The following is a 25,100-nucleotide window of genomic DNA, read 5'->3' on the forward strand; positions in this document are numbered from 1 at the left end:
CCTACAATACACATAAAGAGAAGTGGTCAGTCAATGAGTTATTGACCATGTGGTGTACAAGAGGAAGGAAGATTGTTGATGGAAATAAATGATAATGTTCTTATGACTGTACAAGGAAAGCCACAAAAACAAGCCACGATCAAGGGAAAAGGGAAAGAGAAGATTCTATCCCAACCGTATATCAAGAAGGAATCTAAGTGTTTCTTTTGTAAAAATAAGGGGCATATGAAGAAGATTGACCAAATTTAAGGATTTGTTTTAAAAAAAAATATTTCTATCTCATTTGTATGTTATGAATCTAATATGGCTAGTACGATTTATAATATTTAGTGAATTGATTCTAGTTCTACAATCCATATAACAAATACCTTACAGGGTATGCAAAGTCTAAGGAAGTCAAATAGGAACTGAGCGAAGCATCTATCCTTGAAACAAAATATGCTCACATGTGGAGAAAATTGGAACATGCGTTTTAATTTTAGATAATGATTTTGTTTTAAAATTGGGAAAAAAAAACATTTTATATTCCTAATTTTATAAGAAATTTAATTTCTATTTCAAAACTTGTACCATTTAGATACTCTTTTAAATTTTTAAATAACTTTGTGAGTTTATTTTATAAATCTAATCTTGTTGAAAATGGTACAATAATTGATAACTTTTATTCTATATCTTTACAAGATAATAGCAATATCACTATGCATGTTTGAGCGGGTATTAAAATATGTGCTATAAATGAGGATTCCTCTACTTTGTGGTAGTGGAGATTGGGGCATATCCCCATAGAGGATAAAAAGATTAGTGAATGAAGGAGTACTTGGTACTTTAGATTTTGCTAATTTTGAGACTTTTGTGGACTACATTAAGGGAAAACAGACCAACAAATCGAAAAAGGGTGTCAAGAGTAGTACTGAAATATTGGAGATCATACATTCAGATATATGTTGTCTAGATATAGATATGCATGATCCAAAATACTTCATTTCTTTCATTGATGATTATTCACGATATGAGTATATCTACTTGCTTCATAATATTATTCAAACTTTAATAAATATGGTTAGAAGTATGCACAACAACTCCAAACTTCCTAAATCCTTATGGATTGAAGCTCTTAAAACGACAGCATATATATTAAATTAAGTTCCAACTAAGGTTATTTCAAAGATGCTATTTGAGTTATGGAAAGGTTGGAAATCGAGTTTACTACATATATGTATTTGGGGATGTCTGTCCGAAGTAAGAGTTTATAACCCACAAGAAAAGAAACTTGATCAAGGACTATAAGTGAGTATTTCATTGGATATGCCGAAAACTCCAAGGAATATAAATTTTATTGTCCATCTCATATCACTAGAATTATGGAAACAAGAAATGCAAAATTTAGTGAGAATGACTTAACTAGTGGGAGTGATCATTCTCAAGACATAGCTTTTGAGAAAGATCACATTAATGATCAACCACCTTATTCAAGTTATGGATGAACTGTCATTCACATCCCTCAAGCACAAATGGATGTTAGACAACCAATTAAGGAGATTCCATAAAATATTGATGAAAATTTAGTCAACCAAATTGTTAATAGGAACAACAAGGAATTGCTCAATTGATTGAACAAGTTCCTCAAGAGGATAACTTAAGAATATCTGCTAGAATAAGGAAATCAACAATACCTTGTGATTATGTTGTGTATTTACAATAATCGGATTTTAATGTAGGAGCCACAAATGACCCTGAAACATTTTCACAAGCCATGAGTTGTAGTGAATCAAAGTTTTGGTATGATGTATGAAAGAAAAAATAAATTCTATGGCATTAAATAGAGTCTGAGATCTTGTCAAGTTGCCTGATAATGCAAAAACCATAGGATGTAAATGGATTTTCAAAACAAATGACTCATTGGGCAACATTCAGAGAGATAAAGCAAGACTCGTTGCTGAAGGATTCACTCAAAGGGAAGGAATTGACTACAAAGAGACATTTTCTCCTGTCTTTAAGAAAAATTCCTTTAGCATTATTATGACATTGGTTGCACATTTTGGCATAGAATTGTAACAAATAGATGTGAAAACTATGTTTCTTAATAGAGTCTAGAGGAAGATGTTTATATGAAACAATCAGAAGGTTTTTTTCTAGTAATGGTCACTTGATGTGCAAGCTCAAGAAATTCGTATATAGATTGAAACAAGCTTCCCATCAATGGTATTTGAAATTTCATAATGTCATCTCTTCATTTCATTTTTTGGAGAATGTCATGGATCAATATACATACCAGAAGGTCAATAGGAGCAAGATTTGTTTCCTTATTCTCTATATGGATGATATTTTATTTGCAACCAATGATAAGGGTTTACTATATGAGGTAAAACAATTTCTCTCTAAGAACTCTAATATGAAAGATATGGGTGATGCCTCTTATGTCATTAGCATTAAGATATACATAAACAATTTTAAGGAATCTTAGGCTTGTCTCAAGAAACCTATATCAAATACTTTTAGAGAGATTTTGGATGAAAAATTGTTCACTAAATAGAGCTCTTGTTATAAGAGGTGACAAATGTTAGAGTGTATACTAAAAGTCTAGCTTTTGGTATAAACATTTATAAGAATCACATTGGTCAAATGTCTACATTTATGATAAATGTAGTTGTTCAATTAATTTATATTGTAGATAACATGGTGTGTGGTGTCACACACAGAAGATCATGTTATCAGTACCTTATAAATTATAAACAGTAGCTCACGACCAAGATGGAAAGGAACAAACCATTGGAAGGTCGTAGTGTAATTAGGTATTAGTTTATCTTAACTATATAATTACACTAGTACACTTAGAGTGTATTGAGTAGGACCATTTGAGGTCGTTCCTTTTGTACTGACTTTATGAAGGAACAAAGACCTCAGTTATTATGGAAGTGTGTGCTCTTAATCCTAATATAATAACAAGCACATATATTTGATATTTATTTCTTTAATTTATCAATGGGTGAGATTTAGTTCGATAAATCAATAAGCCCGATAAGTTGGGAAATGATATCAATTATAGTGTGTGTTGTTGATGAGGAAACCGTGTCCTAGTGATCTAGGTTGAGAATGTCCCCAAGAGGAGCTCATAGGATTGTCATGTTAAACCTGGACTTAGTCCGACATGGCGATGAAGTTGAGTGGTACTACTCTTGAGCTAGATATTAATTAAGTGAGTTGTCAGTAACTTACTTAATTAGTGGACATTGTTATCTTAAACACGGGAGACTAACACACTCATAATAAGAAGGAGCCCAAAATGTAATTTGGGATTGGTGCGTAGTTCAATAATAGTTCTTTAGTGGAATGATTATTATTGATGAAATTAAGTTGTGTGTTAAGGCGAACACGGGATGCTAATTTCATCGGGAGACCAAACCAATTCCTCCTCTCGGTCCCTATCGTAGCCTCTAGTATATGAGATTTATACCCACCGCATACCACCTTCTTACCCATCCAACGGGGTCGCCAAGCTAGCTGGAACCCAAGCTAGCCGGCCAAGACCAAGTGGATGAGCAAAGTTGGCAGGCCAAAGCTTGGGTCCCAAGCTTGGGTGGTAGGCCACTATAATATTTAAAAGGATTTTATTAAAATTATTTCTTATGTGGATATCATGATTTTAAAGAGAGTTTAAAATTAAAAATTTCCTTTTATAACTTTCTATAAAAGATTAAGAAAAGAGATTAATCTCTTTCCTTATTGTAGTTTAAAAGGATGGTTTTAATTTTTGGTAAAACTTTCCTTATTTGTAAATCATCTACATGTTTAAAGAGAGTTTAAAATTTGAAATCTTTCCTTATTTGTTGATTAAAGGAGGATTTTAAATTTTAAGAAAACTTTCCTTTAACCATGTTCATGATTTAAAGAAAGTTTAAAAATTAATATTCTCTTTTATTAGTTTCTACAAAAGATTGAGAAAAGATTTGATATCTTTCCTTATTTTAGATTAAAAGATATTTTAATTTTTAGAGATGACTTTCTTTTATCCACATGTTTAAAGAAAGATTTTAATTTATTAAATTTCCTTTTATAAACCAATCGTGAAGGGATTAAATTATTGGAGAAATTTTATAAATTTCGAGACAAATTAGGAAGTTTTAATTAATTAAAATTCTCCTTGTTTGTAGCTTGGTGTGGTTGACCAAATAAAATTGAGAAAGAAAATTATTTTTAATTAAATAATTTTTCTTTTCAATGGAAAAAATTAAGGAAATTTTATTAAATTTTCCTTATTCGCCAGATCAAGGATTATAAAAGAGGGGGTAGAGGAGGCTTGAACGACTCTATTCTATTTTCTCCTCTTTTTCCTTGGTGGTGTGGCCGGCCCTATTTCTCTCCTCTCCTCTTGTTGGCCGAAACTTACCTCTTGGTGGAGCTTTTGTTAGTGGCCGGATCAAGGAAGGAGAAGAAGGAGAGAAAGCAAGCCTCGTTTCTAGCATCCCTTGGAGCATGGTGGTGGTGGCCGAACCTCTTCATCCTAGAAGATGTTTTGATGGCCGAAACTTGCAAGGAAGAAGAAGGTGATTGGTGGTTTCTCATCTCGGAAGATCGTTGCCCACACAACGTCCGAGGTTAGAAGAGGATTACGGTAGAAGATCAAGAGGTTTTTTTTCTAAAAGGTATAACTAGTATTTTTCTTTCCGCATCATACTAGTTATTTTTTGAAATAATACTAAATACAAGAGGCATACGATTCTAGAGTTTCGAATTTGTTTTCGATATAGTGTTCTTTTGTTTTTCTTGTCTTTGTGATTTGATTGCTCTTTTCGATTAACCTAAAGTTATTTTAGGAAATTAAATATTAGCTTTCTATAAAAGGTTTTGTCTAGTCGGTGGTGGTTGCTCCCATATCCAAGAAGGTCATGTGCCTCGCCAAGTCAGTACTGGGAACCAATTATGGAAATTAATATTTAATGGAGTTAATAACTTAAGGTGACTTGGGTCGAACGTGTTAAGTTCCGCAGGAGATCCAAGTCAAAACCTAAAAGAACAAATAGATTAAGTTTTGGATCAAACGTGTTAAGTTCCGCAGGCGATCTAAAATTTAATTTAAAAGAACACATGGTAGCTAGGAAAAGGTTCAGACCTTTGTACAAAATTTTTGTACAGTGGAACCTCTAGGTTTTCCGAGTAGCAACCAACAATTGGTATCAGAGCTAGGGTTTTGCCTCTGTGTATTTGGTATTAGTTTAATTATGCACATGTCATACATAATTTTGGCAGGTTAATAGTGGGATGTGCTAACTTTGTGGATGCATGATCCAACTATTATGGCTTATAGTTTTTATATATGTGATTGGACCCTTGGACATGTCAAGGGCATTTATGTGTGTGCTTGATTGTATTACAAAATACAGTAGGAGCTGTATTTAGTTTTATTAGGATTTTATTTTTGATCTAGATACATGTACATTCCTTCGAGGAATATAGGATCAAAAAATATAAAATTCTATTTATGTCGCGGATCAAATCTTGCAAGGCGTGGAACCTTTTGAGGACCAGAGGCGCACCGGAACAAGGAGCAAGATGGATGCGACAACTAGACCCAGTGGCGATGGCCAAAGATGGCAGCAGCTAGGGTTGGTGACACACGGAGGACAGGAATAGATAAAAGCCATAATAGTTGAAAATTAGTTTTTCTATTTATTTCTTTTTATGTTGTGCTGTGTGTGCTTGTTAGTATGCATGTTACGTAGGCTAGCATAGTCAAAATTCCTCACTTTAAATAACTAAGTGGGAGAGGGATTTTTAAGTAAATCCCATGGTCTCCATTACTGGTTTGTAAGTGATGCAAACAAGCTTGCGCGTTGGCTCTGAGTGCCTTCCTCCATAACGGATGAGCTTGTTTGTGGATCACTAGAACAGACTTCCATTTTTGGATGACTATAGGAAGTTAATTAAGAGCGTGTGATCTTCCCCAACGGAAGGGGCATAATCTTATTAATGGACTTAGTGTCAAGTAATGGTATACACTTAGACACATTTAATAGTATCCTCCCCAACGGAGTCACTACTATCACTTGTGTGACCAAAAGGAAATCAACTATTGATTTGTCATAAAACTAGATTGGCAATATAATAAAATTAATAAACCCCTCTTACAAATGTTTGAATTTGTATACGTCCACACTAACGTGGCATACAAGATTCATGGTGTTTGAGGTAATTTTATTTGTCAAAAAGTTATATTGACAAGATAGTCAATGGGTAAAACCCTCCTCTTACAAATGATGAATTTGTATACGTCCACACTAACGTGGCATGCAAAATTCACGGTGTTTGAGGTGTTGGTGAATTTAAATAATATTGTTTGAGGAATCAATGTTATTTTAAATTCAAAGAGTTTTGACCAAATATTTGATCAAAGACAGATCAACTATTAATTTTATTTGTCATTAAGTAAAGTTGACGAGATAATAAAATTAATGAATAAAATCTCCTCTTCGATTTTGTATACGTTCACACTATCGTGCCATACAAAATTCATGGGGATTTTAAGAAGTTGATCTTGACCAAATATTTTTGTGATTCTTAGGATTTAAAATGTTTGTCAATCCCCTAGTAGTCAATACTATAGAAAAGACTTAGTAGTCCCAATTGTAATGATTGGAAATAGGACTTGGACATTAAGGTAGACTGTCTTCTTAGAACTAAGAACAATTCAGGTGTATTTAATTCATTAGTTGAAACATGTCTAGTGGTGTTATCTACCAGAACCTGGAGTGTAGATACAAGATGTCATTAATCATGTCTGCAATTCATTGCAGGGTTCCAGGAAACCCGACAACTAAATGAAAGGTAAATCACCGTCCACATGGGCACTACTGTAAAAGTGGTAGCTGTTGCAGTGGGAGATGTTTATCCTTTGATAAGAATAAAATATGGATTTTAAGTAATTGTCTTTACGTACCAAGTTTAGAAAGAACCTGATTTCAGTTTCTAAACTATTATAGATATTGTGTCTATTTTGATAACAAAGTTGTTATCAAGAAAAATAGGGAAGTTATCTATTCTTGTATGATGGTTGACAATTTATAATCCAATAACTCTTACGATGCAACAAATGGAAATTAGTAACACATCTTCTAATTTTAAGAGAAAGCAACCTTCGGAAATGAACCAATTATATCTTTGGCACCTAAAGCTAGGTTATACTTAAGTAGGATTCAATGGTAGCTGATGAACTTTTGGGTTCATTGGTAGTGGAAATTTTTCCAACCTGCGAGTCTTACTTGGAAGGAAAATAACCAAGAAGCTTCTAAATCCAAGGGGTATGGAGTCAAAGATATGTTGAAATTGGTTCATTCTGATTTGTGTGATCCTATGACTATCCAGACAAGAGGTAGTATTGAATATTTCATCTATTTTATAGACAACTATTCAAGAATACAAATAAATTTACTTAATGTACCGCAAGACTAAGTACTTTGATTAGTTCAAAGAGTACAAGGCTGATGCGGAGAAATGTTAAAGTAAATGTCACTATGGTAAGATCGTAGTGGCAAGTACCTCTTGGGAGAATTTAGGAGTCACTTATCAAAAGTAGGGATTCAATCCCAACTAACTGCACCTGGTACACCCCAACAGAATGGTGTAGTAGAAAGAAGGTAAAGGACTCTTATGAAATAATTAAAATGATGAGTTATTCAGAAAATTACCAAATTTGTTTTAAGGATAAACTCTGATAACGAAAGTGAACATAGTACCTTCCAAGTTAGAACTCTCTACTCATATAGAATTGCTGAATAGGTGAAAACCTATTTTGAAGCATATTCGGATTCGGGTAATCCAGCACATATGTTAAAGAGAGACAATGATAAGTTGGATAGGAGTTCACTTGTTTGTAAGTTATCCTAGATAAACAAAAGTAGGTTTATAGTCTTAAAATCGAAGGTCATTGTTAGCATCAACGACCGCTTTTTAGAAAAGGACTATATAATGAACCACGTGCTCATAAGTAAATTTGTTCTTAAGGAAATAATAAAAGACATGTCTAATCTAGTACCAATTGTACAAGATGAGATACCACAAGGAAACTGCAACACGTATCACAAATGATACACAATTACAGAAAGTGTCTTGTCATAGTGGGAGGGTTGTTAGGCAACCTAAAAAGATTTATGTTTTGGGAGAGTTTTTAGACTCGATCCCTGGAGGACATGAACCTGATCTTCGGACATATGACGAAGCACTCCAAGATAAAAATGTAATATCTTGGCAAAGAGTAATGAATAACAGAATTAGAATATATGTATTCTAATAAAATCTGGAAGCTTATAGAATCACCAAATGGTATAAAAGCCTTTGGGTGTAAAAAGGTCTATATAGGAAAAGAGGGATAGACAGGAAGGTAGAAACTTTCAAAGCAAGGCTAGATGATAAAGGAAACTTTTTCACTGGTAGTCATGCTTAAGTCTATCCGGATTCTTTTATCTATTTGGCAAGTGGATGTCAAGACAGGATTTCTTAATGGAAGTCTTGAAGAAAACATCCATATAAAGCAACCAGAAGGGTTCATTGCAAAGGGCTAAGAGCATCTTGTGTGTAAGCTCAATCAGTCTATGGACTGAGGCAAAGCTTCAAGGTCTTGGAACATCCGGTTTATCAAAGTAATCCAGATATATGGATTTAGTAACCGGATAAGTCTTGTGTATACAAAAGATGTGATGGAAACGTGGTGGTATTTCTTGTACTATACTTAGATAACATTTTTGGTAGTTGGAAACAATATCAAAATGTTGTCAGAAGTAAGGGTATGGTTGTCCAAACAATTCGATATAAAGGACTTGGGAGAATGTATATATTCTTGAGATCAAAGTAATAAGGGATCGCAAGAAAAAAATATTTTACTTATCCCAAGCTTCATACATCGGAAAAATCTTTGCTCGTTTTAAGCATACAAAACTCCAAAACAGGTTTCTTACCTTTTAAGCATGGAGTGTCTTTATCTAAAGAGATGTCTCCGATGACATCAAAGGAGATTGAGGACAAGCAGGCAGTTCTTTATGCTTCGGCAATTAGACGACCTAATGTATGCTATGCACGAGATCAGAAATCTGTTTTGCCAAGGGCATAGTTAGCAGATATCAAAGTAACCCTAGACAAGGACATTGGACTGCAGCAAAGCATATATTAAAGTACCTTAGAGGCGCTAGAGATTATATGCTAGCTTATAAGGCAGTTAATTTGGTCCCTGTGGGTTACACGGATTTTGACTTCCAATCGGATAGGGACAATAATAAGTCAACCTCGGGGTTTTGTGTTTACTTTAGGAGGTAAAGTCATAACTATGGAAGAGTGATAAGCATAGGTGTTTTTCTGGACTCCACCATAGAAGCTTAGTATATGGCAAGCCTCTGAGGTAGCCATAAAAGCTGAATGACTTAATTACCTCAAGATAGACTAAGATATGATTTCTAGTTTGTCCAAAGATTATTACAATTTATTGTAATAATAATGGTGCAGTAACAAACTCAGAGAAACCATGAGTCTATAAGGCAAGTAAACACAATAGAGCGCAAGTACTACCCAATACGAGAAATTGTATAACGAGGAGAAGTTGTTGCAGCCTAGATTTCATCAGATGATAACCTAAGGTCCTTAAGACAAGAGCTTTTTGAAAGGCATGGGAATCAGATGTATGGCAGCAGATATTGCAGCTTAGTCTTTTAGTATAAGTGGGAGATTGTTAGAGCGTATACTAAAAGTCTAGCTTTTGGTATAAACATTTATAAGAATCACATTGGTCAAATGTCTACATTTATGATAAATGTAGTTGTTCAATTAATTTATATTGTAGATAACATGGTGTGTGGTGTCACACACAGAAGATCATGTTATCAGTACCTTATAAATTATAAACAGTAGCTCACGACCAAGATGGAAAGGAACAAACCATTGGAAGGTCGTAGTGTAATTAGGTATTAGTTTATCTTAACTATATAATTACACTAGTACACTTAGAGTGTATTGAGTAGGACCATTTGAGGTCGTTCCTTTTGTACTGACTTTATGAAGGAACAAAGACCTCAGTTATTATGGAAGTGTGTGCTCTTAATCCTAATATAATAACAAGCACATATATTTGATATTTATTTCTTTAATTTATCAATGGGTGAGATTTAGTTCGATAAATCAATAAGCCCGATAAGTTGGGAAATGATATCACTTATAGTGTGTTGTTGATTATAGAAGGAAGCGTGTCCTAGTGATCTAGGTTGAGAATGTCCCCAAGAGGAGCTAATAAGAATTGTCATGTTAAACCCTGCAGGTGGACTTAGTCCGACATGACAATGAAGTTGAGTGATACTACTCTTGGAGCTAGATATTAATTAAGTGAGTTGTCAGTAACTTACTTAATTAGTGGACATTTGTTATCTTAAACACAGGGAGACTAACACTCATAATAAGAAGGAGCCCAAATGTAATTTGGGATTGATGCGTAGTTCAATAATAGTTCTTTAGTGGAATGAATTATTATGATGAAATTAAGTTGTGTTCGGCGAACACGGATGCTTAATTTCATGGGAAACCAAAACCAATTCCTCCTCGGTCCCTATCGTAGCCTCTAGTATATGAGATTTATACCCACCGATACCCACCTTCTTACCCATCCATGGGGCCTGCCAAGCTAGCTTGGAACCCAAGCTAAGACCGGCCAAGAGGTGGCCGGCCAAAGCTTGGGTCCCAAGCTTAGGTGGCCGGCCACTAGAATATTTAAAAAGATTTTTATTAAAATTATTTCTTATGTGGATATCATGATTTTAAAAGAGAGTTTAAAAATTAAAAATTTCCTTTTATAACTTTCTACAAAAGATTAAGAGAAGAGATTAATCTCTTTCCTTATTTGTAATTTAAAAGGATGATTTTAATTTTTGGTAAAAACTTTCCTTATTTGTAAATCATCTACATGTTTAAAAGAGAGTTTAAAATTTGAAATCTTTCATTATTTGTTGATTAAAGGAGGATTTTAAATTTTAAGAAAACTTTCCCTTTTAACCCTGTTCATGATTTAAAAGAAAGTTTAAAAATTAATAATTCTCTTTTATTAGTTTTACAAAAGATTGAGAAAAGATTTGATATCTTTCCTTATTTGTAGATTAAAAGAGATTTTAATTTTTAGAGATGACTTTCTTTTTATCCACATGTTTAAAAGAAAGATTTTAATTTATTAAATTTCCTTTTTATAAACCAATCATGAAGGGATTAAATTATTGGAGAAATTTTATAAATTTCTGGAGACAAATTAGGAAGTTTTAATTAATTAAAACTCTCCTTGTTTGTAGCTTTGGTGTGGCCGGCCAAATAAAATTGAGAAAGAAAATTATTTTTAATTAAATAATTTTTCTTTTTCAATGGAAAAAGAATTAAAGAAATTTTTATTAAATTTTCCTTATTCGCCAGGATCAAGGATTATAAAAGAGGGGGTAGAGGAGGCTTCAAGGCTAACGACTCTATTCTATTTTTCTCCCTCTTTTTTCCTTGGTGGTGTGGCCGGCCCTATTTCTCTCCTCTCCTCTTGTTGGCCGAAACTTACCTCTTGGTGGAGCTTTTGTTAGTGGCCGGATCAAGGAAGGAGAAGAAGGAGAGAAAGCAAGCCTCGTTTCTAGCATCCCTTGGAGCATGGTGGTGGTGGCCGAACCTCTTCATCCTAGAAGATGTTTTGATGGCCGAAACTTGCAAGGAATAAGAAGGTGATTGGTGGTTTCTCATCTCGGAAGATCGTTGCCCACACAACGTCCGAGGTTAGAAGAGGAATACGGTAGAAGATCAAGAGGTTTTTTTCTAAAAGGTATAACTAGTATTTTTCTTTCCGCATCATACTAGTTATTTTTGGAAATAATACTAAATACAAGAGGCATACGATTCTAGAGTTTCGAATTTGTTTTCGATATAGTGTTCTTTTGTTTTTCTTGTCCTTGTGATTTGATTGTTCTTTTCGGTTAACCTAAAGTTATTTTAGGAAATTAAATATTAGCTTTCTATAAAAGGTTTTGTCTAGTCGGTGGTGGTTGCTCCCATATCCAAGAAGGCCATGTGCCTCGCCACGTCAGTACTGGGAACCAATTATGGAAATTAATATTTAATGGAGTTAATAACTTAATGTGACTTGGGTCAAACGTGTTAAGTTCCGCAGAAGATCCAAGTCAAAACCTAAAAGAACAAATAGATTAAGTTTTGGATCAAACGTGTTAAGTTCCGCAGGCGATCCAAAATTTAATTTAAAAGAACACATGGTAGCTAGGAAAAGGTTCAGACCTTTGTACAAAATTTTTGTACAGTGGAACCTCTAGGTTTTCCGAGTAGCCACCAACAATGACAAATTCAATATGAATCAATATCCGAAAAATGAAAGAGAACAAATGAAAAACATTCCTTATGCTTCTGCTATCAGAAGCTTGATGTATGCTCAGGTATGCACTAGACTTGACATTGCATTTGCTATTGATATGTTAGGAAGATATCAAAGTAATCCGAGTATAGACCACTAAAAAGCTGTAAAGAAGATCATGAGATACCTTCAAGGGACTAAAGACTACATGCTTATATTTAGACGAGCTGAGAATTTAGAAGTGATTGGCTACTCTGATTCAGACTATTTCGACTGCATTAATTCACGAAAATCAACTTCTTGATATATTTTTATACTAGCCGATGGAGTTGTGTCTTGGAGAAGTGCAAAGCAGACGTTGATTGTCACTTCTACTAGAGGCTGAGTTCGTATCTTGCTTTGAGATGATCTCATGTGGTGTTTGGATGAAGAGTTTCATTTCGAGGCTTAGAATTATAAATTCTAGTTCTAAGCCATTGAGGATATATTATGACAATTCAGCCACTGCCTTTATTGCTAAGAACAATAAAAATGGGAGTCGAACTAAGCATATCAACATTAAATATCTAGCCATATAAAAACATGTTAAAAATTAGATTGTGGTTATTGAGCATACTATCACTGAATTGATGATTACTAATCCTTTGACTAAAGGCACGCCACTGTTGAAATTTAGGGATCAAGTAGAAAGAATGAGACTAGGTTCCTTTATGTAATTTTTATTATTAGAACAATTTGGTTATTAATAAAACTCAATTATGATATTTTTCTCATATTTGTGTACACATTAATTAATTTAAGAAATATCACTAAAGTTGGACCTTGAATAAACATAAGGTTTATTCATTAAAAGATATTGATTCAGAAGTATGATACAATGTAATTCATGAAAGATATTAACTCACATTTAGAGAACCTATCGTCATGATTCATGTATGGTGTACACTCATTTAGTGAATGATGAAATACATATGTGTCAAGTGAAAGAATATTAGAAATATTTTATTTTGATTATAAATCTTTCCTTATTAAGTGACACATATTTGTTAAGATTTTATTTATGCACAATCTTATCTTAATAAAGGTCATATATTATAAGATTTAAATGTGCATAATTAATTAAAATTTTACCTTAATATGAATATTATATCTTTTAATATGGTATGATTATTTAATCATATCTTTTAATATGATATGATTATTTCATCATGATTTACCACAATATTAAGAAATGATGGTAATGAGTCCCTATAAATAGTGGCATTTAGGGTCTCTAAATATACACGACTTTCAAGAATAACAACACCATCTATAGATAGAGGTTTAAAGTGTTTAAAAAGTTCTAAAGCATTAAGCAAAAAAAGTGGTGTCCAAGCGTTCAACAAATATCAATAGTCGGAAGCAACAATAGATTTATTCTTCTGTATTCAGTTATCATGTTTATTTAGAAATCAAGCATAATCTAATATTTCTAATAAGGAACGCATTTAATGCATACCTTTGGGAGTTCTGATTAGTTACCGTTTCTCTGAGTTAGTTAGTCCAGTGATCTAATATTAGCTTGATGTATGCTCAGGTATGCATTAGACCTGACATTGCATTTGCTATTGATATGTTGGGAAGATATCAAAGTAATCCGAGTATAGACCACTAAAAAGCTGTAAAGAAGGTCATGAGATACCTTCAAGGGACTAAAGACTACATGCTTATATTTAGACGAGCTGAGAATTTAGAAGTGATTGGCTACTCTGATTCAGACTATTTCGACTGCATTAATTCACGAAAATCAACTTCTTGATATATTTTTATACTAGCCGATGGAGTTGTGTCTTGGAGAAGTGCAAAGCAGACGTTGATTGTCACTTCTACTAGAGGCTAAGTTCGTATCTTGCTTTGAGATGATCTCATGTGGTGTTTGGATGAAGAGTTTCATTTCGAGGCTTAGAATTATAAATTCTAGTTCTAAGCCATTGAGGATATATTATGACAATTCACCCACTGTCTTTATTGCTAAGAACAATAAAAATGGGAGTCGAACTAAGCATATCAACATTAAATATCTAGCCATATAAGAATATGTTAAAAATTAGATTGTGGTTATTGAGCATACTATCACTGAATTGATGATTACTAATCCTTTGACTAAAGGCACGCCACTGTTGAAATTTAGGGATCAAGTAGAAAGAATGAGACTAGCTTCCTTTATGTAATTTTTATTATTAGAACAATTTGGCTATTAATAAAACTCAATTATGATATTTTTCTAATATTTGTGTACACATTAATTAATTTAAGAAATATCACTAAAGTTGGACCTTGAATAAACATAAGGTTTATTCATTAAAAGATATTGATTCAGAAGTATGATACAATGTAATTCATGAAAGATAATACTCACATTTAGAGAACCTATCGTCATGATTCATGTATGGTGTACACTCATTTAGTGAATGATGAAATGCATATGTGTCAAGTGAAAGAATATTAGAAATATTTTATTTTGATTATAAATCTTTCCTTATTAAGTTGCACATATTTGTTAAGATTTTATTTATGCACAATCTTATCTTAATAAAGGTCATATATTATAAGATTTAAATGTGCATAATTAATTAAAATCTTACCTTAATATGAATATTATATCTTTTAATATGGTATGATTATTTAATCATATCTTTTAATATGATATGATTATTTCATCATAATTTACCACAATATTAAGAATTGACTCAATGATGGTAATGAGTCCCTATAAATAGTGGCATTTAGGGTCCCTAAATATACACGACTTTCAAGAATAACAACACCATCTATAGATAGAGGTTTAAAGTGTTTAAAAAGTTTTAAGCATTAAGCAAAAAAAGTGGTGTCCAAGCGTTCAACAAATATCAATAGTCGGAAGCAACAATAGATTTATTCTTCTGTATTCAGTTATCATGTTTATTTAGAAATCAAGCATAATCTAATATTTCTAATAAGGAACGCATTTAATGCATACCTTTGGGGGTTCTGATTAGTTACCGTTTCTCTGAGTTAGTTAGTCCAGTGATCTAATATTAGCTTGATGTATGCTCAGGTATGCATTAGACCTGACATTGCATTTGCTATTGATATGTTGGAAAGATATCAAAGTAATCCGAGTATAGACCACTAAAAAGCTGTAAAGAAAGTCATGAGATACCTTCAAGGGACTAAAGACTACATGCTTATATTTAGACGAGCTGAGAATTTAGAAGTGATTGGCTACTCTGATTCAGACTATGTCAACTGCATTAATTCACGAAAATCAACTTCTTAATATATTTTTATACTAGCCGATGGAGTTGTGTCTTGGAGAAGTGCAAAGCAGACGTTGATTGTCACTTCTACTAGAGGCTGAGTTCGTATCTTGCTTTGAGATGATCTCATGTGGTGTTTGGATGAAGAGTTTCATTTCGAGGCTTAGAATTATAAATTCTAGTTCTAAGCCATTGAGGATATATTATGACAATTCAGTCACTGTCTTTATTGCTAAGAACAATAAAAATAGGAGTCGAACTAACCATATCAACATTAAATATCTAGCCATATAAAAACATGTTAAAAATTAGACTGTGGTTATTGAGCATACTATCACTGAATTGATGATTACTAATCCTTTGACTAAAGGCATGCCACTATTGAAATTTAGGGATCAAGTAGAAAGAATGAGACTAGGTTCCTTTATGTAATTTTTATTATTAGAACAATTTGGTTATTAATAAAACTCAATTATGATATTTTTCTCATATTTGTGTACACATTAATTAATTTAAGAAATATCACTAAAGTTGGACCTTGAATAAACATAAGGTTTATTCATTAAAAGATATTGATTCAGAAGTATGATACAATGTAATTCATGAAAGATAATACTCACATTTAGAGAACCTATCGTCATGATTCATGTATGGTGTACACTCATTTAGTGAATGATGAAATACATATGTGTCAAGTGAAAGAATATTAGAAATATTTTATTTTGATTATAAATCTTTCCTTATTAAGTGACACATATTTGTTAAGATTTTATTTATGCACAATCTTATCTTAATAAAGGTCATATATTATAAGATTTAAATGTGCATAATTAATTAAAATCTTACCTTAATATGAACATTATATCTTTTAATATGGTATGATTATTTAATCATATCTTTTAATATGATATGATTATTTCATCATGATTTACCACAATATTAAGAATTGACTCAATGATGGTAATGAGTCCCTATAAATAGTGACATTTAGGATCCCTAAATATACACGACTTTCAAGAATAACAACACCATCTATAGATAGAGGTTTAAAGTGTTTAAAAAGTTCTAAAGCATTAAGCAAAAAAAGTGGTGTCCAAGCGTTCAACAAATATCAATAGTCGAAAGCAACAATAGATTTATTCTTCTGTATTCAGTTATCATGTTTATTTAGAAATCAAGCATAATCTAATATTTCTAATAGGGAACGCATTTAATGCATACCTTTGGGAGTTCTGATCAGTTACCGTTTCTCTGAGTTCGTTAGTCCAGTGATCAACTCCTTTAGTCTTGCATGTAGATGAGCTACTGTCTCTTTCTTTTTCATCCAGAGGTTGTTGAGTTGATTCTGGAGCAGGTCTTGTCTTGTGAGTTTAGCTTCTGAGGTCCCTTCGTGCAGTTCTAGAAACTTTTTCCAAAGTTCTTTAGCTGAGTCACAACTGCCGATCCAATTGACTTCTTTGGGCAAAAGAAGGCTTAGTAAATGAAACTCTGCTTTGTCGTTTGCCACGAAGTCAATTTGCTCCTTTTTTGTCCACATGTATTCTTCTTTTTTAGCTCTGTGCTAGGTCCAGGTGTGACAGGACTAGAGGAGATGAATAGCCCTGAAAAATAAGTTAGTTAAATCTCTTATTTTTGCTTAGCAAGGATGAACAATTAATTAAGCATAAACAATTAACATAAAAAGAGTAACAACTTAAAAACTATAAGTAAGAAGACTATGATTTTACTTAATTACAACCTAAGTGGTTATTAATTCAAGGTAATGAAAAGCTCATCTAGAACGACTCTTTCGTTGAAGGTGGAGTAGTCTCTTATACACATTGAAAGCTCAAAAAAAAATTAGAAATTGAGTACAAGAGTTGTTGCTTTATTTCTAGCACCAGGGGACTTTTTATAGCCTCCTGGGATAAAGTAACCGTTGGTATTCGTCGCTTGGAGATGCCTCTAAAAAAGTCTAGGGCGCCTCCAAAAGGATAGAGTTTATTCGTGAAACGGCAACTGGAGGCGCCTCCAAAGAGGTCCAGGGCACCTCCAACCAGATTGAGGGCGCTTTCCATCACCTTGAGGGCGTCTTCCACCAGATTAAAGGGCATTTTCCATCACTTTGAGGGTGTCTTCCATGAAAAGGCGTGAGGGCGCCTTCCATCACCTTGAGGGCTCCTTCCACCAGATAGCTCGATCAGTTAACCTTCAAAACTGGTTAACTCTTCTTTGCTCCTCTTTGGGTGATGCTCTGGCCGTCCAGAGTTGAGCTTACCCGAACTCAACTCCGACCTTCTCCTCGAGCAAACTTTCTCCCCGACTTCTCGTCCCTCAGATGCGCCGCGTGCATTTCTTCTCGTTCACCGATATACTCTTTCGTAGCTTCTCATCTCTCAAATACATTGTCTGTCGACTCACTTCTCATGTCATCTTTCTCGTCCGCTACAGCTTCCGCTCTATTTTTAATATTCCTAAATTCTTGCACACTTAGACACAAGATATCAAAATAACACAGGACCTAACCTAACTCGATTGATCACATCAAAATTAATTTAAAGTACTTACAATTATTATTATCTATAGTTATAAACTCCATCTAATTAGTGTGATAATTAGATGTTTAAAATATTTTCCTTCACAATCAACTAGTGGAGACTATGTTCACTTGAGTTCATTTATTCACAACGCCTAAAACATGTTTGTAAAAAAAAAAAAATAATAATAAGTATATGATTTATGACAAGTACCTCAGGTATGATTTCATTATTTATCTAATTGACAACATCTAAAAAATTTTATGATTCAAAAAAAAACTCTTCTTTATTCTATAAATGTAATAAAAAAATATCTCGATACACAAAACTCCTACTATATGAAGTCCTAAGAAAAGATCCATTATATACAATTTTACCTTGCTTTTTACAATAGACTGTTTACAGAATTTAAACTCGTGATCTTTTAATCACAAAATAATAACTTTACTATTGCGCCAAGACTCTTTTTATATTCTATAAATGTAATAATATTTTTAATTTCATATTTAACTGGATGACAGTGTAAAAAAGTGGTAATGATTAAAAAATAATAATAATAAAAACACTATAACTTTACTTCATTTTCTTCATCGAGAATTTCCTATACAAGATTTGACAAACCTCTGGGTTTTTTTTCTATTAGTATTGAGTTTTTTCCACATTAAAAAGTTTGACTTATCTATCAAAAGAAAAAACGTTACCGAACTTTTCGGATAAGCTAAATAAAAGGTACCTCAATTATTGTAAGAACTTCTCTACACCTTTATCTTCCTCTACTATGACTGATCTCAAGATCCATCTAAGCACTATTGAAGCCTTAACATATGGTGACTAACCAGAGCTAGTAAATTAAGTAAAAGAAGGAAAAGGATTAGAACGATGCATTTTTCTCTCATTACACAGTCCTCTCATACAACACCACAACATTAGGAGGTATGTGTTCGAACATAAGTTAGATACATGAACAAACTCCTACTTGACAATTTGAGTTTGTGATGATCAACACCACGGTAACTACCATAATTCAAACAGAATCCAAATACTTTGTGAAGCGAACAATGTAAGGATTTCTCTTACTTCAAAAGTCCAAATTCATCAAGACTCGTCAGTATGAAATCATCTTTGGTAGAGCTATCTATGTTGGCATAATGAACATCTTCACATAAATCTTCAACCATCAATCGCAAGTGGTTTTCACAAGATAAACCCACTCAATAGATCCAATTACAAAAAAAAAAAAAAAAATCATTCGGTTTCTTATTGCATGCATTAATCTCTTTATCAATCCTCTCAATACTTACTCGTTGACGACACTTTTATCTTCCAAACAACCATCTGAAAAATAAAATTGATAATTGAAATTTATGTGAAAAAGACATCGTAGGTAGAGAGGGAAGATGATTATGGATCAGTTGTGCAGAACTGGATTTACCTAGACGAAAATACTCCACCGAGACAATGGTCTTTGCCAACAAGAGAGCAATTACCACCATTTCAATAGGATTTACCTAATTAAATACAATGAACCCGAATAAATAGGAATGAATCATGTGTATGCACAAAGTTGATGGAAAACTTCTTGAAAAGAAACACGGGGAAGAAAATAAAATAAATAAATCTCTGATTTTGCCCGTGCCATAATCAAGATGATCAAGGAGTATCTAGGTGATTGTTAAATAAGTGTTGAATATATGTGAATGGAGAAAAGGTGGAAGAGGATAGAAACTCTATTGTGAATGGGATTTTAGTCTCACATTGGGAGCTTCAAGGCATGTTGGTTAGTTTATATTGATTCACATGCATTGAGGATGTGAATAAATGCATGGAAAGAGGCTCTCTCTCACGCATGAGTGCGCAGGAGGGTGCAACACCAGTGCTTGGTGGGACTGAGTCTAATCTGTCGCTCTTTCAGCTAAGTCCCCAAAAATCTCCAGCAATTTAGCAATTTTTCCCAACAATAAGTAACGACAAAAATAATCATTAGCTAATATAATGACCAATTAAAATTCCACAACCACATGCCTCGTGCAATAAAATTTAGACGGTGAAACAAGAGCCTCTTCCATCTATGCCTCACCTATCCACTTGAGTGCTGTAGACCCTTCTGTTGTGGTCGGTGAGTCCTGCACTGGAACAACAGCCCATCCACCAGCAACACCTAGTGCCTACTACCTGAATTATGGTCCATTTGTTCTAGAAATGGCCCAATGAGCAGTGAACCCTATTTTAGGGTTTCTGTAGTTTGGTTAAGGTTCTTCGAGGACGGATGGAATGTTCAAGAACCTAAGAGACACCTCAATGCATGTTTGAAATTGTGGAATACCATACTCAGCAAAAGGTGAATGCTAGCCCCAACACCCCGTCGGGTCCCCAAGACCATCATGAGGGAAATAAACCACAGTAAATGAGGTAAGATGGATAAAAGGGTGAGTTATGCCGAGGTGCGGGGATTTATGCCCCGCCAGCCCCGGGATTCGACCCTTCATTTATTGGCCAAATCTGTCATCCACTTACCATCTCATATTGTGGCAAAAAGGCGAATACGCTCACCTCCAGCCCCCGCCAACCCATCTTACTCATATTGCTTGGAGAGAAGAAGGTTTTATAGGATCATTAATTGAGAGGTCTGTTGTACAACAATGTCTGAATAATACTTTTCCTGGTCTTTATTTCACCTTTGCACTGACATATTATAGAATTTAACTTCTCGTGGAGTAGACTTTGTGTTGAACCATATGAAATTGTTTGTATTCATTCTTGTGTGTTTGTGCTATTTTACAACTGAAGATTCAACCATATAGCCTTGTGGTAGATGTGATTTTTCATTTTCAAGACATCGAAATTTGAAACTACATACATGTAGTTTGTGATGAAAAATTATAACAAACATTGCTAAGAATTTTACAATGTAATCAAGTGATATCAGAGACACTTGTGATTAGAACAAGTTATGTCAAAGCTTAACACTTCAGTTTTCAAGTTTCTAGCAGTGCATTCTGAGTTGGTAGTAAATAAAGCAATCAACATGAGAGATAAGGAAGATAAAAATGCCAATAAATGTCAAAGGGTTTGGTTCTTATTCAAAGGTTCAATGGGAGGTACAATTTCTCATTGTGGTGATTGAGAATATAAGATCTATTAATCTAGTGGGTCTATGGTTCTCTACTCGCAGAGAGAATGGTCAACTATCATGATATCAAAGAGTGATTAAAAGTTGATAGAGGCAAAAATCATCACTACCATCAGACTATAGATAACATCATGTTAGGAAAAAATTGGAGGATTACATGATAAATAGTATCGTTAACTAAATCCATTTCAAAAAGAGATTACATAAGCTACATATGAGATGAAAACTTGATAGAGTACCTAAAGACATACTAAGTCTTTATAAATAAGTTAACCAAGATCAGACAGTAGATCTCAAATGGTGACTTCGGCATAAACATCTACTATTTTATTGTTTAATTCATTTAATCCTTTTTATGGAGACTGTTCTTGTTGGTAGGATAGATAAGGTGACTCTAGAGAAGGTGACAAATAAAGCTATAAGATATGTTACTCAAAGAAAGTATAAAGCTATTGTTTCATGTTCAAGTGGGAGTGACTAGTTACATAAAGGGGTCAGAAAGGAAAAGTCTCATGAGCAAGGATCTCAACAACATAGATCATAATCCTGACTTAGGTCTTCAAAAAATGTTCAACGATATAGATGCAAAGCATATAGTAATGTCAGAAGCAATTGCTTGGATAGTTAAGGCTAAAAATGTTGTTCATGTCATTATAGAGGGAAAAAATGCTTCTACAGCTTGATATTTGGATTCAGCTTACACAAGGATAGTTGTTTGACGCATTTCATATAAGTGTAACCACAACCTTGAATTTGGGAGATGACTAGAAGTGGAGGTTCTCAATGCAATCAGACTCTAGTTACATGGTCTAGCATAACACAGCTTACGACAAATGACTCTTGTCTTAGAGATGAGGCTGAATTTGATCAAATTGAGCTGCTTAAATTTAGAAGTGCAGCCAGTAGAGTTTAGAGGGTTGCTCGTGGTAAGTGGCTTTACATAGCATATATGTTGGGTGTGTATCATATGGAGATATCCCCAGGGCATGTGAAATTGGTAGCACATATAGAGGGCTCAAGTGACACAAGGCCCGTCAAAACATCATATGGACAAAGCATATCCATAAATTATTTGCTAGTAGATAGATTCAAAGAATCTCCATTGAGTAACATCCTCGACCAAACTAATCACACATAAGCTTGGCAAAGATGAAGATAAATATCATATGACTTACATATGTAGTGGTGGAGTAGGTTGAAGTAGATCATTTCAGAGGATTACCTATCAAGGGCAATGGAGCCGCCTCTCATTGAGATGAAAATTTATTATGATTAGCAAGTGTTGCACAAGCCCAATAGTCCATGCGCCAACAACACCCTAACTTATACTACATAGAGTGTGGTTAATTAGTTTCATCAATTTTAAGGTGAGATTTTGTCTACAAAGAAGGAGGTTGTGAGTTTTCTCACCTATGAAATGACCTACAGCTTAGGAGTCAATTTAGAGTGTGTTTGAACATTGTGTGATGCCATTTTATTTATAGACAGTGGTGTTTTTTTTCTCTCTAGGAATTGGAAATGCTAGAATTGAGATTTTCTATAGTTTTTTTTCATTAGTGTTGAGAGAGGAGTGGAGGGTTGATAAAGATATGGGTGGGAAGTACTTTGTTCAATTTTGATTGTGCTTTTGCTCTCACATTATAAACTCAGAATTCCTTTTGTAGGATAGGGCTACTCTAAACTACATTAAATTGTTCTTCTTCTTCTTAGTTTTGTATTTGTGTTATTCTACCATTGAATATGAAAATCCCACCACGTGACCTCATGGTGGAGGTGATTCCAAGTTCTAGAAATCAAATTTGGAAATGCAAAGTGTGTAGTTGAGGTGATGGGTCTTAGAAATTGTTGCAAGGTTAGTCTCCAATCTATCTAGAGGCATTTGGTCATTTGGTTGCTAAAGCAAACTAATAACTTTAGTCTCTAATAGCTGAAAATAAAAGTAAAGTATGTAGAAGGACAAACCATTGATCTTGGCTTAAAGTTGTGCTCCCACCCATTTCTTGAATTCACCGTGCTCCAAGCCATCAGATACAGCCATTCCAATCCTGGTTCCTCTGCCCTTACCGATGCCCATATAGTACAACCTCCATTCTTCTTTCCTTCCATCTGCAATTTGGAGCAGACACGGCGCCCCTACTCCTTTGTTATCCCATGCATCTTCGTCAGTGGAAGGCTCAAGAATTGGCTTGCCATTGCACCGTCTCCAGTCCTTCAATCCGTCCAGAGACACCGCCAAGCCAATATGTGATACCCCGTCGACAGATAAACCTTCGTAGGCCATCAAGTACGAACCATTTATCTGGTTCCTCACGACATGGGCATTCCTCACACCAGCCTCGTCGAAAGCTCCAAGGGGGCCGCAGCCAAGGACCTGCCCCAGCTTCACCCACCTAATCCCATCCCTGGACCTGGCAATGCCGATGGCATAACAGCGGTTCGCCTGATCGAACGAGTGGTAGTACATCCTCAGATCCTCTCGGCCATGGTACACAAGCTTTGGCGACTCCACGAAGGAGGAATCCCACTCCCCTGCGGAACCAATCTCAAAGAGGGCGCCGCTGTGGTGCTCGCCTTCGATCCTCGCCCAGTAGCGGCCATCTTGGCTGATGGCGAGGCCAGGAAGAGACACGGACCGAGGGAGAGAACGAGATGCCGCTCCCTCACTAGCGATCTCCAGTTTCTCCTGGCTAAATCCGGTGTAATAAAGCCAGTAGACGGCGCCCGGAGTCGTGATCTTCTCGCTGGACATGATGAGGACGTCCGAGGGCCTGACGCCGGCCGTGTCAAACGCCCACCAGTCGGAGTTGGGGAGCATGACTTGGCCAACGTCGTCGCCGGAAGCGACCGCACCGGTTGCCCTCTTCCATTCAATGCCGTCCTCGGACACTGCGATGCCGATGGAGTCGCCGTCAACATTGTCGCCTCTTCCGTGGTACCACATGAGCCAGCGCGCCTCGTCGTCGCCGAGGTAACGTTTGACGACGGGGGAGCCGATCTCGTAGCTGTCCCAGGAAGGCGAGGAGCCAACATCGAACACCATGCCTTGGAAGGAAGTCGTGGAGGCCGATGAGGGAAGTGGTGGAGTTGTGCAGGAAGCAGAGACAAGCAGTGGTTGATTCTGCCGATGGCTTCTGGTGGAGAAAAAGGAGGAGGAGGAGGAGGAGGAGAACGATCTAGTTGCGGAGTAGTTGTTGGAAAACGGGAGGGAACGGAGAAGCGATGGTATCATCGGCGTCGTCATCCATTTCGATGCCGCTTCCATCTGTGTGTGGACTCGGAGCAGAGGAAGGAAGAAAGGGATTGGAAAAGTAAAATCATAAAATAAAATGAAATAAATCAATAGGGCCTATAACAATTAAGGGCTCCGTTAGGCCGCACACCCGGGAATTTATCCATCCAAATTCCAAACGTCGCATACAAATTTAGAAAATTTCCAAATCATAAGACGTAGGGCAGTTTGTAATAAAGCCAGTAGACGTAGTGCGGTTCTCCTTTATTTATTTAAATTTTTTTTTTACCTGATCTTTAATTAGGATTAATTATTCAGTAAATTTTCATCCTACTTAATCTCAGTTAAAAATTTTCCTTAACCATAATTAAAATTTCTCTTTACCAATATACAATACTTCTTGATTCATTTGGATTTTTCTTTGCCTAACTCAAGTTAAGACTAGTTATTATGTAGACTTCTATCTTACCTAATCTCAGTAGGATTTTCTCTTGCCTAACCATAGTTAGAATTTTTCTTTGTCAACATGTAATCCTCCTTGACCCACTTAGAGGGTGTTTGGTACGAGTGTTTTCCATTTTCATTTTCTGGA

At 34.9% G+C, this 25,100-nt stretch overlaps 1 protein-coding gene across 2 annotated transcripts; it reads right to left on the reverse strand.

Moving 5' to 3' along the window:
- Window positions 1–16,742: 16,742 nt before the first annotated feature.
- LOC121982181 lies at window positions 16,743–24,595 on the reverse strand. 2 transcript variants are annotated; one of them, XR_006112027.1, is made up of 3 exons: window positions 23,242–24,595; window positions 19,582–19,657; window positions 19,290–19,484 (listed from the first exon to the last, which is right to left on the reverse strand). XR_006112027.1 is itself a non-coding variant. In XM_042535128.1 (2 exons), exon 1 carries the CDS (start codon window positions 24,539–24,541, stop codon window positions 23,255–23,257), a length of 1,287 nt encoding a protein of 428 aa, XP_042391062.1. In that variant the 5' UTR covers window positions 24,542–24,594; the 3' UTR covers window positions 16,743–17,234; window positions 23,242–23,254. The 2 variants fall into 2 exon arrangements, 1 of the variants encoding a protein (XP_042391062.1); XM_042535128.1 differs by lacking the exons at window positions 19,290–19,484; window positions 19,582–19,657 and adding an exon at window positions 16,743–17,234 and having other exon boundaries at window positions 23,242–24,594.
- Between the last annotated feature and the right edge of the window lie 505 nt (window positions 24,596–25,100).

Source organism: Zingiber officinale, chromosome 5A, assembly GCF_018446385.1.
Source record: "Zingiber officinale cultivar Zhangliang chromosome 5A, Zo_v1.1, whole genome shotgun sequence".
Lineage (NCBI taxonomy): Eukaryota > Viridiplantae > Streptophyta > Magnoliopsida > Zingiberales > Zingiberaceae > Zingiber > Zingiber officinale.

Coding starts and splice junctions, on each gene's coding strand:
- LOC121982181 (XM_042535128.1), bottom strand. CDS start 24,541: ATGGAAGCGGCATCGAAATGGATGACGACGCCGATGATACCATCGCTT.